The sequence below is a fragment of the Canis lupus genome, chromosome 25, assembly GCF_048164855.1.
Source record: "Canis lupus baileyi chromosome 25, mCanLup2.hap1, whole genome shotgun sequence".
Classification (NCBI taxonomy): domain Eukaryota; kingdom Metazoa; phylum Chordata; class Mammalia; order Carnivora; family Canidae; genus Canis; species Canis lupus.
In genome coordinates, this window is record NC_132862.1 from 4,817,460 (window position 1) to 4,836,241 (window position 18,782).

The window sequence follows — 18,782 nt, forward strand, 5'->3', positions numbered from 1 at the left end:
CACACTCAGCAGTGACAGCAGGATGTGGCCAGCTCAGCGGGGTGGCGGTGGGGAATGAGGGGACCAAGGTGACCTCTCTCAAGCTGTAGCTTGAAAGACCTCGGACTGGGTCAGACCCCATTTCCTGTAAGCCACCTCCCGGCAGCAGCACAAAGCCCTCCCCACCCTCCACTCCCACCTCTTCAGGATCCTTCCAACAGGAGTTTGAGTCGAAGCATGCTGGGGAGGGCAGGACCCAGGGAAGAGGTTGGGAAAGCAGAGAGAGGGGGTAGGACCCTGGGAAGGGAGAGCGTGGGGACCAGAGGTCTAGAGATCAGGGCCTGGCAGGAGGGTGGGCCTGGGAGGAGGGCCGGGGAGACCAGAAGCCCGGCCTGAAGCCGAGCCCCTGGCCCTGCGTCCTGCAGCTACTACAACACCACGTCTGTGCTGCTGTGCCTGGGCATCACGGCCCTCGTCTGCCTCTCAGTCACCGTCTTTAGCTTCCAGACCAAGGTCAGCTCTGGGGCTCATGGGCAGGTCCATGGGATGGTTGTGGGGGGGGCTCCAATCTTGGGTCCCCGGCTATGGAGAGGTAAAGAGGGTGAGAAGGGTCTGGGGAGGCCACCTGGAGGAGGAATGCTGGCTTCTAGGGGGGAGCATGAGACAGCGGCCTGCTGCATAGGCCCCAGCCTTCTTGCCAGCACGCTGCCGGGTTGGGGCCCCAGGAATGGCAGGCCGTTCCGTGCGGGCCCAACAGCTGACGCCTATCCCTTCCCTGCAGTTTGACTTCACGTCCTGCCAGGGTGTGATCTTCGTGCTGCTCATGACTCTTTTCTTCAGCGGACTCATCCTGGCCATCCTCCTGCCCTTCCAATATGTGAGTCCCGGGTCTCCCGGTGGGACCCCGGGGAGGGAGGGAGAGCCCACCTTGCCCAAGGGTGCCCTTTCCTCCCACACCCTCCAGGGAAGGCCCAGAGCCAAAGGCCTACAGCCTGCCATCCTGTCCAACCCTCCTGGCACCTGCCCTGGGCTTGTTGGCAGTATAAGCAAACAAACAGGGAGGCTTTTCTTGGCAGGCCTGGGCACCTGCTTGCACCATGAGCCACATCCGGCTTCACCTTTCTCATCCTCCCCTTGAGGGGGTGAGGTGAGCCTGAGGGGGAGAGCACAGCACATTTAAACCCTGGGCAGGGGAGGGAGCACAGGAGCTCCATAGGGCCTCCGAGCCCGGTCCCCTGGAGCTCTTGAGGGATCAGCCAAGGCCAGAGACAGAATCCTGCTGGCCAGGCTGGCAGGTGGGGCAGTGGGGCTCTGAGCCTACCCCCACCCCGTTAGAGTGTCAGTGGGGCCAGCCACATCTCAGCTGTCCGGTTGGCCCTGGGAAATCCAACTAGGACTGCACAGGGCTCACTGGTGACTGAGGCAGGCAGGCTGCTGCAGATGGAGAAGGGGCGGCTTGAGGGCATCCCTGGGAACCCAAGGGGTGAAGCTATTAGACCCCTGCTAAGGGCTCAGTCATTATACCGCCCCAGCCCCCACCCAAGGCTCCTCTTAGCCACCTTTGGTGCATGATCTCCCCACTGCCCGCCTAGGAGCAGGATTCTTCTCCCCCCCTTCCCCTTCCCCATCCTGCCTGGCCAGGCCCCCAGGGTATTGGCTGCAAGTCCAGGACATCAGGATTGGTTCTAGCATTTCCTTGGCACTTCCCAGGATCCTGTTGACGAAGGGAGGGGCCGGAGCTGGTCTGGGGGCCCTCTGTGTATCTAGGATGGGGGCACGGTTACAGGAAGGGGCCTCAGAGCTTCAAAGAACCCTTTATTGACTCAGGTCGGGCTAATAGGGTGCTTGTGTTTCCAAGAATCTTCTGGGGGTAGGCCGTGTGGAGGGTGCATGACTGAAACTTGAAGGTTTTCCACACCCACCTGGGTGCCCTGAGACCTGGGGGAGCCAGGGTTGGGCAGGGCGCTGTGCCAGTCTCTGTCAGCAACCCCCTGCAGCCGGCACGGACTCCAGAGGACCACCTCCCCCCACACACACACACATCTGAGCCCCCTGCTGCTTCAAGCAAAGCTGGGCAGTCCCCCCACAGAGGAACACACAGACCCCACACAGGACAGGGATGGGTTCGCACAGCAGGGAGGTAGCAGCCCGAAGCCAGGCTCAGGCCGAGGGTGACAGGGGTCCAACTGGATGAGTCTCCCTCATCCAGCCTGAGCCTGGGATGGTGCGTGCAGGGCACAAGTACCAATGGACTGGGAACTCCCCTGCCAGTCCCTCCACAATCACTGTCATCCTGGGGCTCCCCAGACCCCCCCTGAGCACACGGAGAATCGAGGACCCCTCTCTGACCTGGGGCTTCTTAGGGACTGCGGGGGAGGCATGGGGGTGCTGTGAGAGACGGAATCCACTAGGGAGGTCTTGCTGTATTCACTGGCCTCTGGACAAAGCAGGACCTCCCTGCCCCTTCACCCCTGCCACCCTGACTCCTTTCCTGCCTGCCCCACAGGTGCCCTGGCTCCATGCAGTGTATGCCGTGCTGGGAGCAGGCGTGTTTACGTTGGTGAGTGTGGCTCCCTGGAGATCCCTCCCCCCCCCGCCTTCTCGGCCTCTGATCACCTCCCCAGGTCCCTCCACTGTCCCTGTCTTCCTCATAGTCCTCCTCCCTGACACCCCAGGAAGCTCCCGTGGGCGGTCAGGGCTCAGTGCCGCATTCAGGGCTTCTCTGGGCAGGGGAGGAGGAAGTTCGTAACAACGGGATGAGGCCTTTAGACAGAGCTGAGGAGAGGCGGCCCTAGCTCGTGGGGAGGGCCCGTGCTGCTTGTGAGGGTGGGAGAATGAGGGTGCCCTGGCCGCGGGGACTAAGTTAGTCATTGCTCTCTTAGGGGTAATCCGGGAAGGCTTCTTGGAGTCAGGGAGATTCCAAGTGTGAGAGATGCACTTAGCTCAAGCTTGTTCTTGGTTGTTCTCACCGAACTGAGAGCGTTGATGACCACGGTGGTGATAACCGTAATAGCTAATATTTACTGAGCACTCCCCTTCCCCGCACCCCCCTACCCCGTCCCCAGCAAGCTCTCCATGTGCATTTAATCCTCACCGTAACTCTATAAAATAGGTTCTATAGTTGTCAGATTCAGATGAGGAACCTGAAGCTCAGAGACTAAATGACTTGCCCAAGTTCACGCGGCATCCTAGGAAGTGGAGGGCCAGACCGGACACCCGGATGGCCTGGCTCCAGAGCCCCGCTCTGGGCATGAGGCCACATGGGGAGTGGCAAAGGGTGGCTGGAAGTAGGTGCCCGGGAGACAGGAAGAAGCCAGGGGCAGACGTCTGCCTGGAGCAGCCCACCGCAGGCCCTTTGCTCAGATGGGCTCCAAGCACCTGAATGTGATGGTGCCCCAGGCCCCACACAGGTGGGCAAGCTCATCTTGGTGACATCTTCTCAGGGAGCCTACAAGGTGAACATCCACCGCCAGCAGGAGCGGTGACCTGACCCTCCTGTCCCTCACTGGAATGTTTGGCTCAACTCAGTCTGGCCCGAGTTCTAGGCTTATTCACAGGTTCCACCGGCTTGTGGGTGACAGCCTGGGGAAGACATGGAAGACCGGAACTATGAGCAGATGTTTTGGGGGGTGCGGATTAGGAATGGGTGGTGGTGGTAGATGCATCATTCATTTCCACAGGTCTTTGTTGAGCATCTACTATGTGTGAGGTGCTAGGCTCTGTGTCCAGGGTGCCACGGTCAACGGGAGGAGCACAGTGCATGGCACATCATGGCATTCAGTAAAATATTGGCAGAATGAGTAAAGATGACCTTCAGGCTTGGAACTTGAGTCTGGAAGGGACTGAAAAGGGATCTAGTGAAACTCCAAGCCCTTCTTCCCCTAGAGATGAGAAAGCTGGACCAGAAAAAAGTTAGATGACTTGTCTCATTTCCTGCCAAGATAAGGGCATATCAACTAAGCGTGGCCGTGGTCAAGACTAGGTTGACCAGTCTCTCCCTGTTCACCCAGAACTTTCCCCATTTGAGCACTGAAAGTCCCACTTCTTGAGGGAAGCCCTAAATCCTGGGCAAAGCGGGAAGGTCAGTCACCATATAGCACTAACTTCTCTTGGCTCCTGCACCAACGCTCTTTCCCTCAGGCAGGAGCTACTTAAAGCGAATTGCCGTGAAGGGGATGGGGTAGGGACTAGGGCCAGGAGGGAAGAAACAGGGTCACGCTGGGAGGCCTCAGTGGGCAGCATTTGCCAGGGACAAACGGAAGAAGAGGAGTCCATATGCAGGGCAGAGTGAGAGGTAGGTGAGCATCAGTGGAGGGTTGGGAAGTTTACTTGGCATCGTGTGGATCAGGTCACGGCTAGTATGTCAGCTAAGCGGGAAGGCCGTACCTACAAGTAGGGCTGGATGAACAGTAATCCCTTAAATTTGTTTAATAATCCTTTGTGTTATTAGAATAATAAAAATAATCCCAACCATCTGTTCCACCCTTTACATTTTACAAAACACTTTCACACCTATGATCTCGTTGGATCTCCACCACAACCCAGGGTGGGAGGCAGTGCTGATGTTATAGGACCTGCTTTCCACATCTGGAGCCCTGGGGTGTTGAGGGCTGGCACAGAGTCCCACTGCCAGTAAGGGGCAGATTTAGGACAGGACCCCGGTGTACTGTGCCCAGGCTGGTATCATTTCCAGCACCCCTGGGGTCCCCCTCAAAGAAGACAACTCCAAGCTTGGAGTTGGGAAGAAGCTGGAAAGTTCTCCCCAGGAATCCCTCTGCTCCCGCCCCCACCAGCTCTGCCCTCTGGATTACTCCTACCAGCATGGAAACAGGCTATAATTTCTCCCATCTGGAAACACACACACACACACACACACACACACACACACACACACACACACACCAGCCTTGACCCACATCTCCTTCTAGCACCCCCAGTTAGAGCAAAAAGCTCTAATAAGGGAATCTATACTGACTACAGGCTCCCCTGAAAGTAGACCGTTCCTATGAAACCTTTCATAAGCTGGAAATGGCTTAAAGTGAAGCAGCAATTACCATTAATTTATGTGGAAGAGATTTTGAGAGTCCCAGACCCGAAAAATAACCTCTCAGGTTTTTCTGCTACGTTAGGACATGTTTTGCTGACCTTATGCACAAAATAAATAGAGATAAAACACAGGAGCTTGCAGACACAGCTCAAAGCTGTAGCGGTTCGAGGCCGAGATGCTGGATATTGTTCCCAGGCAAGGAGCTTGGGGGGGGCCACTCGTTGCTTGGCGGTGCACGGTGCCTCTGTAACAGCTCACTGCAAAGCAAATGCTGAATGCTACGTTGGTGTTTTTATAAAAGTGAAAATCCGCATTGGATTTCTTCAGGTTAGGGAAAGCAGGTACTACTGCAGGTCATTCGTAAAAATGAAATGGTATAGCTTGAATTTTTGAAAAGCGGGGGTACGTGTATTTCCTTTTCATCTCCTCCCAATCCTTCTCCAATTCTCTAAACTCTCTTAATGCTCTCACCAGAGTCAGCGACAGGCTCCCAGTTACTAAACCCAGAGGTCATCTCCCAGCCCTCCCCTTGCCAGCCTCAGCCTCTTTGATACAGTTGCTCATTCCTCCATCCAGAAGCATCTTCTTCCCGGCATGTTGGCCACCAGCTGGCCTGTATTCCTCTCACCCCCCTGCTCACACGGAATGCCGTAGGGCCATCAGCTCCTCTCTCTCTCCGCTCACTCCCTAAGGGATCTCAGACTGTCTCAAGGCTTCGGATACCATCTTTAATCCTGATGGCCCTAAAACTGACCTCCAGCCCAGAATTCCAGACTAGAATCTCCAGTTGCCAACTCAACACCCCTCATTTGGAAACCTGTGAAGCGCCCCAAACCGATTATATACAAAACTGAGCAGCTGCTCTCTCCCTGAACCCCTGCCTCTCCCGTAGCTCCCCCTTCTGTGTAAATGGCAGCTCCATCCTTCCAGCTGCTCAGGCCAAACGCCCTGCTGACAGCCTCCACTCCTCCGCTCTCTTCACACCCACGTCTGGCCCCCAGCAAGTTCTGTTGGCTCCACCTTCCAGCCAGAATCTGACCACTTGTCTCCACCTGCATGGCTACTCCCCAGCCCGTGTCCCGAATTGCTGTTGTGGCCTCCCCCAGGTGCGGCCCCACAGCCAGCGCTCAGTGCAGCAGCTAGGGTGACTCTGTTAAGTGTGAGTGGGGTCAGATCATGCCCCTGCTTGGCCTCCAGGGCACCACCCAGGCCTGCAGGCCCCCCACTGACCTCATCTCCTCCCATGCCTGCCCCGCCTCCCCCCCCAGCCTGCAACCCTGCCCCAGCCATGTAGGTGGGCCTCCTTGCTGCCCGTGACCGCCGGGCTCACTCCAGCCCAGCACATCTGCAGCTGCAGCTGAGCCACCTGTCCCCTCGGACCCACTCACAGCCCTCTGTGTGTCCCCGCCTTCGAGTGTTCACTTCACTTACAATCCTATGTGACTGAGCATGCACACACGCCCACACGTGCACACACTCACACGCTCCCTACTCCTCTTCCCTGCTTTGTTCCTCGCCATGGCACTTCTCATCCTCTGACATACTATTATATTTTTGTGATTTGTTGATTGTCCCCCTGCAGCAGGATGTAAGTTCCTTGATTGGCAGGGATTTGGGATCTGGCTCCCTCTTCGCTGCAGCCCCAGGATCTGACATAGTCCCCGGCACCCAGTAGGCACCCCCTTGATGTTTATGGGATGGAGGGATGCCTGAGAGGCACGGCCAAGGGGCCAGGGCGGGCTGAGGTGCTGGTCAGAGCAGCGCAAAGACAGCCTCAGTTGCACAGTGAGTCACAGGGGAGGAGGAACCACAGCGCCTCATTACCAGTTAATGTCTCATTAGGAGAGGACACACTGACAGGCCCTGGCTCCTCCTGCAGATTATGTAAACAATGGTCAGGAGCACAGTATGAACCCCCAGCTCCATCCCCTGCCCTTGTTCACCGGGGTCACCAGGAGGGAAGACATGCCACAGGTCCCCTGGGCCCCCTGGGGCAGGAAAGAGCTGGGCAGGGGGCTGGATTCATTCTCCTCCCACCTTTGAGTTTCAGGGGGACAGAGACCATCAGAGGCCCAGCCCTGAAAGAGGTATCTCTGGGCCTTTCCATTAACCCAACTCTGAACGTCCTCAGTTTGACCCTGCTTCCTGGGTCATTTCTGTCCTATGGGAGCTGCGGTCCCCTAGCCTCTTCATCTGCACCCCACCCCCCCAGGCCTCTCCCACCCCAGCCTTCGGAGAATTCTCGGCACTATGACAGGCCCTCCCAGCATTGCAGCTAGAGTGACAAGACAGCGCCCAGAGCATCCCTGCCCAGCTGCGGCCTGGAGGATGTGTGAAACAGGGGAGAAGCATCAGAGGAGGTCCCAGACCCCCAGTGAGGAGCCACCCCCCCCCAGTCTTCCCAACCTGGGCCTTGGAAGGGCTGTTAGAATCTAATGGTTTCCTTTCCTAGAGACCCTAGCCCCTCCCTGATAGTCTCCGTCATCTGTGAGGGCGGGGCCCCCAGCTGGACAAGGCTAAGCTGGGGTGGGGGGAGCCTAGGCCTCTTAGGGCTGAGGTCCAGCCTCGAGGAACTGGCCCCTCCTAGGCCTCACCTGTCTAGCCTTGGCACATTCTCAGGAGGCTTTGGATTTTCTGCCTCACCCCTATCTCATACCCCCCGCTGCGCACCGGACCCAAATGTCAGTAGAAGCGGGTGAGTCAGCCCACAGGGACCTCACGGTGGCCTCAGCCTCCTCACCCCTCTCGTGCCCTCTCCTTGGGTGCTTTCCTGTAGAAACTCATGGAAGGTCAGGCCGGGGAGCATGAAGACTTGGCTGAATGGAATGATGGGGCAACATGCAGGGACTGGGATAGAGCAGGACGGTCGAGGCAGGGGAGACGGAGAGAGCAGGTCGGGCCAAGGACTTGGCCAGCAGATTCCCCACCGTGGCTGAGCCTCTGTGCTTATGTGGCTCTACCTCAGAGCCCGTCTTTCTTTGGGACGCTAAGGTCTCCCAGCCACCTAAATCGGGACGCCAAGCCAGGAGACTTAGAGAAGAAAGTAGGACTTTAGAAATCAGGTGACAAGCCCAATAGGAACAGAGCTTTCCCCTGTCCAGCCTGGCCAGTTTGGGGACCTCAGAAAACATCACAGTCCCTGTGTTTTAAGGAAGGTTACCAAGAAGCTGTGTGGCTAGGCCAGAGCAGAGAGACCAGTTAGGAGGCCGCTGCACAGTCCCAGAGTCCGCGACAGGGCGGCGGGACGAAGGCGTGCGGGTCAGTACGGGATGCTTCAGGCCTGATGGTGTTTGGATGGTTGAAGCTTAGGTAGGAAGATGCTTGGTTTGGAGAGGTGCTGGGCCTGCAACCCCGGGTGTTGCCCCCGACCTTGGGTGAGACGCACGAGCCCTCGGTCCCGAGCCCCTGGCCGAGACTCCGGGTCCTCGGAGCTGGCGTGGACCTACTTGCGCCGAGGCCTCGGGAGAGCACGCGCCCGCCCGCATATCCTCCCACATAACCACCCCCCAGACACCCCGCACACCGCGCACGTGTCGCACACCCGCAGGCACACGGGGTGAGCTGCCAAAGCTGGACGGAGGCCCCATTCCGTAGCTCTCAGCCCAGCATTCTTTCAACTTGACCTCCTTGTCCATTTGACAGGGAAAATAGAGGCCAGAGGGGTCCCCAGATGGACTCTGTCCACGGCGGGACCCAGAGAGGCTCTCCGCCGCAGAACAGGCCTCTCGCAGTTACTTCCATCCAGCCCCACGGACAGTCTGTTCCCTGTGTCCCCGTGACTGGCCTAGGCCAGCCCCGCGGCGTCCGGAGGACTCTGGACGGAGACCCCTGTTTGTCCCCCCGCCCCCTCTTGCTTTTCTAGTCAGGGCCCAGGCTTCCTCCCGAGTAGACGCTTTGAAAAGCAGACGCGGCTACACAAACCCGAGGCGGGGCGTGATTTTACTGTAGACTTCGTGCATTTCGTTCAGGAGCTCCAGGCTCTTGCCTCGGTTTTTGACACGAGCCTGAAAGAGCCTCTCTGTTCGGCCTCCCAGCCTCCCAGCCTCCCAGCCTCCGGCCACCAAACCAGCCCCAACGCCCCGCCCGAGCCTCCTCTGAGCCCCCCAGAAGTGGAGTGCAGCTGGGGGTGGGGGGTGCCGGGTGACGGCTCCCTCAGGGGGAAAGCACACTAGAGGGCCCCCTCCCAGGACTCTCCCCAGTTTCACTTCCTCAGGCGCTAATCCTCCGCAACCAACGCCCTGCTCACAGCTGGCCCTTCACCCAGAACACCTGGACCCGGGAAGGTGAGAGAAGCCCCCTCCCAGCCCCCAGGGGCGGCTCCGAGTTCCCGCAGGGAGCAGGGCCGAGGCGCAGCTCCCTCCCAGGCCGGGGAAGGGAGGAGTCCCCGGCCTCGCACCCAGAGCAGAGCCAGGAGGTGCTGTCCCAAGGCCCCCCTCCTGCTGTCACCCCAGCAGGGAGCTCTCCGGTGGCCACATGCGCTCTACCCAAACAATTTTCAAGGGCTAGCTCATCCTCCCACCCCTGTGACCTTGGGCAAGTTACTTCTCTGTGCCTCGGTTGCTTCATCTTTCAAATGGGCTGATGTGGATCTTTCCGCAAAGCTGCGGTAAGAATGAGATACGATACGAAAGGACAACTGAGAACAGCCTGGCACCAGGAACTCGGTCCTTTCTCGACTACCAAGGTAGCTTTCGCCCTTATTGTAAATGCTAACCTTGTAACGCAGAGCACCAAAGTTTGGAGCAGAGTACTTGGGTTCACATCCATTCTCTGCCACGTTCCAGCTGCGTGGACTGATAAAATCATGTAACCTCTCGGTGCTTCCGTCTCCTTATCTCTAACATGCAGATACTAATAGCACCCACCTTGTTAGATCGTTGTGACTTGCAAGTGAATTAATATATGCAAAGCACTTAGAAAGTGCCTGGCACATCATTAATCAATAAGATCACCTGTTAGCAGTAGTCGGTTGTAAGATTTGAACCCAGGTCTGCAGGACTTCCCAGCCCGAGTGTTCTTTTTTTTTTTTTTAAGATTTTATTTTATTTATTCATGAGAGACACAGAGAAAGAGGCAGGCAGAGACATAGGCGGAGGGAGAAGCAGGCTCCATGCAGGGAGCCTGATGTGGGACTCGATCCCGGGACCCGGGGTCACGCCCTGAGCCGAAGGCAGATGCTCAACCACTGAGCCACCCAGGCATCCCCCCAGTCCGAGTGTTCTTAAGCACTGTATTACGCCCGTGCCCGTCCTCAGGGGACCACACGTGGGCTGTTTCACACACTTTCATACGTGGCTCCCCTTCCCCCTGGGGCAGGCTTTCTGGCTCACGTGCCGCCCAGACCCTGCTCCTCCAGGGGCCGCCTGGAGGTGCTTCCCAGAACTCAGGGCTGCTGTGCCATTGAAACTTGGGACATTCAGGCCAGTGAAGGCGACTGTCTTCGATTGGCACCGGGCAACAGTGGACCCCAGGTCTCCACTCGTCGCCTCTCCTCCGCATCCCTACTCCCTCACACGTCCTGCATCTTAAGGCTGGCAGCCTCTTCCTATAGAGTCCCCCAAGCCCAGGCTCCCGCTCTAGGCCCGAAAGCGGTGTTTGAGATCCCCCCCACCCCACCCCCAGGAAGCCTGCAGGGCTCTTGGCCTTGAGCTCGGTTTGGGCCTCTCTTCCCATCTCTTCCAGCCTTCTACACACACACACACACACATGCCCCAAAGCAGTGTCATGTGGTGGAAGGAGAATGAGATTTGAAGTCTGTCCTCTTGGCTGGGTGAAGTGGGCACGCACACTCTGTGTGCCCCAAACTCAGCTTCACGATGCACGTGACAATGGAACACGTGTCCTAGAGGTTTATGTGAGGATTCAATGAAAAGATTCACCAACTCTTTTTGTGTGAGTTATTTTAATCCTTCCTTTAAAGTTTTCTAATTAAATAATATACGAATACATTGATTCATATATTTCAGTTTTTTAAATCTTACATAATACAGATAAAGCAAATGTCATTTGCATGTCCTTCGCACCTCCCTCCGTAGTGAGTGCTGTGGTCAATTGTCTCTCCTTCCAGACCTTTCTATATGCATTTTATAGGTATTTGCTATATAGGCTTTTGTGACATAGGTTCGTGTGTGGGTTTTTTTTTTTTTTTTTGTCGTTGCTATAAAAATGGGATTTTATGATGTAGATTTTTCTGCAGCTTGTTCTTTTTCTCATAATAGCATGTTTCAGCGATGTTTCTGCCTCAGTACTGCTGCCCACAGGTTATTTAAGCATCCCCTCATTGAGCATTTGGGGTTTTCAGGACTTCATTGTTAGAACCCGCACTGCTGTGAGTGGCCTTGGGTATGCTGCTCTGCACACTCACGCTGGCATTTCTGTAGGATGGACACGGTCCATGTGTTTTTTGTTGTTGTTTTTTGTGGGTTTTTTTTTTTTTTGGTGCTGATTCAACACATTGTAACCCCAGCTTTTTGTATTCAGTGCCTATTTATTGATGGCTCTGAGCTGGCCTCTCCATGCATGGCTCCCCCAGTGCCTCTCAGCCTCACCTCTGGGAGGACAACAGACATTAGCCTGGGTCCTGGACATGGCAGGGTCGGGCCAACCATGTGGCCGGGGGCCCTTAACCAGGCTCAGCCTGGCCAACAGAGTGGACAAGGAAAGTTTACCTTTGGTGCCTCTGCCCTACGTGCACGCCTCCTGCCCCTGCAAGCCCACTCTACCTACTTCTTGATCAAAATAGGAGACAGATGATCTGTCTGGTTCCAGAGAAATGACCATCAGCAAGCCACTCGCTTGCTCAGAGACTCCTTTCCTCATACGTGAAATAGCGATAATGATACCCAGCCCCTATGAGGTGAGATGAGATGAAGGATTACTGTGTGAAAGGGCCACTCAGATGTGAGTTGGTAGCCTCCTAATCCCCCTCTGCTTCTCGCCGTCCCGCGCCCTCCTCCTGCAGGTCTCCTGTTCAGCTGGCTACCAACCCCACTGCCTGTGTCCTTTCAGGTGTGAGCCGTTAACCCAGCCATTAGCCTTCAACTAAGATCTTTGCTGCCCAGATGTCAACTATGACCAAGACAGCTGCTTTCAACCAAGACGTTAGTTAACAATGCTCCCATAACCCAAGATTATCGGGTTACTTTCTAATGCCGTGAGTGCGTGCTCATAATGTAGTCCCTGATAACCTGCTTTCATTAGACCGCCAGCTGTTTGAAGGCAAGCTCCCCGGAACATAGTAGGTGCTCAAGAAATACCGCTGGGACTAAATGAATGAAAAGCCTTCTGCTGACTCGCAGGCGTGGGGCTGCGGTGATGGGTGGTACCAGGCAGTGGAATTGAAATCCGGGGCAGGCTTTCCCAGGCCGCACCACGTCGATAAGCATCCCTGGCCACAGGCCAAGGGCAGGGGCAGAAATCATCTCCTTCTCTTTCCTGCAAGAGCAAAGCCTGCTGGCTGCTCTAGGAGGCCTCCTGGCTGGGTGCTCCTTGGAGGACCCCTAGACTTGGTCAGGTCCAAGCCTTCTAGGTCGAGAGATTCAATTTCATTAGCTCAGCCAGGGGTGACCGGGCTCTGAGAAATCAACGAAGCAAGCCACTGATTGATAAGCCAGATCAGCAATTTATTAACTTCTGCTGGCAGCATGACCGCTAAGCAGCCTGCAGCTCTCAGGTCGCTGCCCCTCCTTGCTCCTTCTCTCCGGAGAGGGAGAACTTAGTGGGAATCCAAACCGAAATCAGCAGGAGCAGAGCGGCAAGAAGCGACACCACACTGAAGGTGATGGTGGGTGACGCCGCACGCACTGTCATGTGTTTGCCCTCAAAACCGCAGCACCGCGTGGTCGTTAGGACTGTCCCATTTTATAGATGAGCACACTGAGGACAGCCGGGTGAGGACTCCCGAGATACGAACCAGCACGCAGTGCCGTGCTCTCAGGCACCCTTCCCGTCCTGCTGCCGAGCGCAGGGAGCCTGACACGCTCTGCACAGGGCCCCTCAGCCCCGGCTGGGACCCTCCTTTCCTTCTGTTGAGGCCACATAGCGTCCCCTAGTAACATATCCGCCTCCTCGACGGGCCGCCGGGGACACCTGGGTCTCGGCAGCAGCATATGACACGTTCTCAAGGGGGTTCCTCTCCTCCTGCAGAAAATAACTGTAAACCCACATCAGCGGCCAGTGGTCATTCGGTTCTTACCACGTGTCGGGCACCAGGCCAGGCGCTCTGCGCACGTCCTCATTCTTGCAACGTCAGGAGGCAAGCACAGCCATCTCCCTCGTACGGATGGGGACTCAGGCTCAGGGAGACTGCCTTAAGCCGGGGTCCCGGAGCTAGCGAGGAGCAGACTTGAGGCTGCAGTTCACGTCGGGTTGACTTTCAAGCCGGGGTTCATAAATACCCCCACCTCCCCACCTTCCAGGGTGTCATGCCTTGAGGTCCCACGTGCCAGAGATGCTCCTTACTGGAGCCTCGGGCCCCTGGGCTCCGGTCCCTTCCCCTCCAACCCCTTGCCTCACTGCTGCGGCCACACTGAATTCCTCACTCTTCACACTGTGGCCTGCACCTCCCTGGGCCTTTCCAGTCTAGCAAACTCTTACTCATCCTTCAGGTCCCAGCTAAAATGTCACCCCTCCTGGGCTACCTTCCTCCTGCTTAGCCAGCCCTAATCATGGCATTTACTAAGTTTTAATGTCATCATCGGTAAGTGTTCCCCCACGAAGCGGTGAGCCCCGGAAGGCAGGCGTGGCCCGGTGTTGTCTCTGCCAGCAGGTCACCGGCACCAGCTCGTGCCCCATACATATTTATTGCATAACGAATGTTCCAGGGGACCGAAGGTACACAGGTCTTCCACACACAAGGGACGGAGGAGCTGGGCACAGCCCAGTTAACAAGAATGTGCGTGGATTTAAAGAATTCCAATCCACGGGGGCCCAGTGGCTCATAACCTTTGAGACACTGGTGGAACCTTTGGCCTTCTCCCCGAAAACTACACCATGCCCGTGAAGTGTCAGATGCTGCTGCTAGGGGGTTCTGCTACCTCTGCTTGGACCCCAGAGAATAAGTGGGAGCAGGAGTCAGTGTAGACAGAAGGAAGGCCTGGTCGGTAGGGGGCAGCGGGGTGGCAGAGAGGAGCCACCTCTAAGCGGATACCTGTTCATAGTCCATTAGGCCAAGAAGGTGCCCTGGGAAGAAAGTATTTCTGGCAGGGGACACACTAACCCTGGTGATGCTCAGAAACCGCAGAGCAGAATGGCTAAGCGTGGTGCCTGTGGAGCCAGCCTGCTCAGGTTCAAATCCCAGCTTTGCCACTTCCCAGCTCTGTAACCCTGGGCAGGAACTTAGCATCTCTGGGCCTCGGTTTCCTCCAGGAATCATCCCTACTCAAGGGCTGGTAATAGGACGAGGTGGGCTGATGTCTGAAAAACACAGCATCAGTGCCTATTCTCTGCTCACCATTACACGAAGCATCTGTTCATCTTCTAAGAGCAGCGCCCTGAGGCGATGTTGAGAAGACTAGGCCTCGGCTCAAAGGTCCCCTCCTCCAGGAAGCCTTCCTTAGCTCCCTGCCACACTCACATAGGTCAAGTTCCTCATCATCAGCCACCTTGCTGGGACACTCCGCATTTCTCTTTGGTTTAATTCCTATTAAGCATTACTTCCACTCCAGACTCTAAGGCCGGGATCTTATCTGTCTTGTTCTTTACTATTTCCCTGTGCTTGGCACCTAGTAGGTGCTTGGAGAGATTGGTATTCATTAGGGAGGGAACGTGTTGGGGATGTTCCAGATCCCGGGCTGTTCCAGGAGGGTCACTGGGCAGCCACGCAGCAGATGATGGGAGCGAAATTGGGGGGGGGGGGGGCGGAGCTTGGGAGGGCCCCCTGGAACCCCTTGGTCAGTGTCACAGTGACCGGACCTTCTAACTTCTCTCTTTTCCCTCTTCCCTCAGTTCCTGGCATTTGACACCCAGTTGCTGATGGGTAACCGACGCCACTCACTGAGCCCTGAGGAGTATATTTTTGGAGCCCTCAACATTTACCTGGACATCATCTACATCTTCACCTTCTTCCTGCAGCTTTTTGGCACCAACCGGGATTGAAGAGCCTTCCTTCCTTCTTTCCTGCTTTCCAAGAATGTCCCCTTGCTGGTCCTCTGACCCTCCCTGTACTCCTGCAAGCCCAGATATAAAACTAGCTGCCAGCCTGTCCTTTGGCCTCCCCTCAGCCCCATGCTCATCCTCGCCCTCTGCAGCTTGTACCCCACCATTAGGGGCCCCGCGGACCCGAGGTGACACGCCCCCTATGCTGCCCCTTCCCCCTACTTCCACTCCCAAAGTGGACAGTCAAGGCTGGAGGCTCCCCTGGATTTGAGGACCCAAGGGACAAGTGGGAAGAGCCCGGCAGGATTCCAGATGTGGGAAAGAGACCCCAGAATGCCTAGCTGAGGGCCATGCCACCGAGGTTCCTCCTATGGCTGCCATAGCTGTGTGACCTTGGGGCACACTGTCCTATGTCAAATCCACCCTTCCGTTCTTCCAAATCAGGCATTGACGCTATAGAGGAGGTGGGAGGAAGCTGGGGCGGGGAGGCAGGAGGCTGCTCTGCAGGTGGGAGAATGTGGGTGGACAGAATGGCCGTCCCAGCTGCTCCTCCTCTCAGCTTTGAGACTAGCAGCTTGTTCTAGGCGCTTGAGCCCTGGGGCCAAGGGCAATGGGAGAGGCACAGGAAGCCATCTGCACTTGCCTTGGTTTACCCTCCTGGGTCATGACAGAGCACTGTTGGAGCAGGAGGCTGGGGACAAGGGGTGCTGCTCCTAAGTGGGGACCCCCCGGGCTGTAAGGAGGTGGAAGGTGGGAACAGGAGCCCCTGGGAGGCGTGGGCTCTGTAGTAGCACCGATTCACCCAGACTTGCATCTCCCTGGGGAGTGTTTACTGTTGGCAGGACTGACCTCTCACCCTCTTCTCTGGCCCCCCCAGGTGGTCCCCCACCATAGATCTGGGGCTGAGTGGAGCGCTGAGGAGAGGGTTATACCAGCTGCTGAACCAGCCCCCTGGGAGAGACTCCTGCCCTGCCCTGAGGCCTCTCTGCACTTATTTCCTAATCGCCCCCCCATCGGCTGCTGCCATGTGTGGGCTTATCCCCAAGCCAGGCCTCCCGAGGCCTCAGTTGGCAGCGCCCATATCCCCCACCCACCCCCACCTGGGCTCCTCTAGCCACTCACCCCAGAGTCCTAAGCCCCCTCCATCCCTTATCTTCTTATCTCTCCAATTTGGAAGCTGTTCAGCTGATGCTAACAGCCAGAGCCGGTCCCTCTGGCTGGTCCCATGTGATGAGGTCGGGTCTCCTTATCAGCCTCCAGGCAGCCTGAGAGCTGAGGTCTCGGGCAGGGTGTGCGTCAGCCACCCAGTCCCCTGCAGGCCCTGCTGGGGAGGGGACCAGGGGGCCACACCTGGGGGAAGTGTGTAGCTGGCACCTCCAGGCCAACTCTGGGCCAGTGGAAAGTTACTGGGTGGAGTCAGGGAGGTTCAGATACCTGGACCTTCCCTTGGCCTCTCCGTCAGGGGCTAACCTCACTCCCTGTGCTGGGGGCTCTGTTTGCTCTTGGAGAGAGTGACTAGGTACGTCATCAATCTGTTTTGACTCTTCCTTCTCCACCCTCCCTATTTTCAGCTTTCATGAAATATTACAGAAGCATTTGAAATTTTGTTCCACCTTGGGTCTTTGAGGAAAGAGGGAGCCAAGAACCGATGGTGGTGCTTGTGGATGAGACAAAGGCAACCCGGAGCATGGCCGGATGCCTACTGTGTGCTGGTCTACATGAATCCATGAAAGCAGCCCTGGGGAAAGCTGAGGTGGTTGAGAGGATCGGGAACAAAACCAAGGTTATAGAGCTGACCTACTAGGTTGGGGCTAGAATGAAACTGAGTGGTCAGGCCAGACAGCTCCCGATGTCCCTGGAGATCCGTTGTCCCTGGTGTCACCCCTGGCCTCCTGCCCTGCCCACCCCACCAGCTACCACCACCAAATTTTGTACTCTGTCATTTCCACCTTCTAGACCCAAGCTGGGACACAGGATTCTGGTGTCTGATTGCCAGCCTCACTGCGGATGGGCTCGTGGTATTAAGTTGGGATTAGTTTCCTATCAGCAAGCGGGGAGAGGCGCCAGAGCATTTATTTCCACTGACTTCATTACCCAGTTGCCACCTTTCCTCCAACGACCCTTCACTTCCTCTCCTAACCTCTGGTCCCAGTTCCAAAAGGGGTCACTCCCTTACTCCTTACCCTGCTGTTCTCAGCCTGGGCCTTGGTCATGCTTCCCAGAATCCTCTTGTCTAAATCTTCCTCTTCCTAGGACAGTTTATGCAGAAATAGGATTGAGAAGCTTATCCAAGGTGGAGCTCCAAAAGCTTGGGGGAGGAGGTAAGCCCTCAGCAACAAACAACAGGACCGGGCAACTTGGCATTCTCAGGGCAGAGTGCGTACCCTGCTCTGGGTCCTGTGAGGGATCCGGGACACACTGAGCCAGCAGCAGAGCCAGGGCTCAGGGCCCTCTGTTCCACCCACATTGAGGCCAGAAGGAGCCCCAGAAACACCTGGCTGGGCCTTCGAAGGAGGAAGGGCGGAGGAGCAGGAATGCAGGATTAGGAGAAACCGAGAAATCGAAGCTGAGCAGGTGCTGCAATCTGCAGAGGAGGAGAGCCTGTTGGCCCCTCACATTTTTGGCAGGGGTGGGGCTGGGCCCAGGAAGGGGTAGGTTGGATTTTATAGAGCTTGAGGCAGCCGGGAATCTGACCATCTGTGATGTGAGGTCAGAGGTTTCCTGCCAAGAGGAAGACAGATCAAGAGATCCTCTCCTGGGATTGCAGCTGGGGTCCCGGGAGGCACGTGGAATTCCCCAGACTCCTGCCCCAATTCCCAGGCACGTGTGTGACTCTGGTGTTGCCTGAGGAAGCCCCAGGAATCGTGATTCTTCCTCCCAGGGGAGTCAGGATCCAACAGATACCCTTATTTCAAAAGCCTCCGCCTCTGCCTCTCCCTCCTTGGCCCTCCCGGGGCAGGTCCAGGACCTGTCAGGTGTCCCTGTGGGCTGGCTTCACACAAGCACTTTGCCTCCCCTCCGTGGCCGCCTGAGGAAAGGCAGGGCCTGGTTCTGCAGGCAGGAAGCAGAAGGGCTGTATGGCCTGATGTTTCAGGCAGGATTCCGCTTTCATTCTGGACTCTTCCCAGATCTCCCCAGACCTCCCGCATCAGCAGCCTCCGATGGTTCCCTTTAGTTCATCCGTTGCCACAGCTCGGGGAAACACTGTTCACCTGTCTGCTGGGAACCACCTGCCCTGCCCAGCCCCTGAGCTTTCCCCCAAGTGACAGGGCAGAGACAGACCTACCGCCAGACGCAGCCTCTGGCCTCAGCTCCTCCAAGTCACCCAGGGTCCGCGCCTGTTCCCTTTCCTGGCCTCACCTTCCCGGCCCGTGACTGACAGGAGATAAGAATAAAATTATGACACCTGCACCGTTTCTGCCTTTTGTGTGTTCCCTCAGATGGCCGGGGGAGTGTGTGTGTAAGGTCTAACTCTGATTCCGTGTGAAAGGTTCGCACCAGAGCTGTTTCTCCCAGCATGGCTAAGTGTGAATTAAATCTCCACACTTATCTTGATGTGGAAAAGAAACACCGGTCCTCCTGTCGATATATGCCCTTTGCAGAGGCTCTTTGGATGCCTGTACCTGTCACAGCCCTGCTGGAGGTGCCTCCCGATAGGGGG

The 18,782-nt window shown here is 56.7% G+C and overlaps 1 protein-coding gene across 2 annotated transcripts in view; it reads left to right on the forward strand.

Moving 5' to 3' along the window:
* The window catches only part of FAIM2 (Fas apoptotic inhibitory molecule 2), a 33,173-nt gene extending 14,641 nt beyond the window's left edge, over positions 1-18,532 (forward strand). For both annotated transcript variants that reach the window (XM_072797997.1, XM_072797998.1), the window contains 4 exons: positions 405-492; positions 761-856; positions 2,486-2,539; positions 14,972-18,532. In XM_072797997.1, coding sequence (XP_072654098.1) covers positions 405-492; positions 761-856; positions 2,486-2,539; positions 14,972-15,121 — 388 coding nt within the window. In that variant the 3' untranslated portion in view covers positions 15,122-18,532. The remainder of the gene's footprint in view (positions 1-404; positions 493-760; positions 857-2,485; positions 2,540-14,971) is intronic.
* Positions 18,533-18,782: the final 250 nt, after the last annotated feature.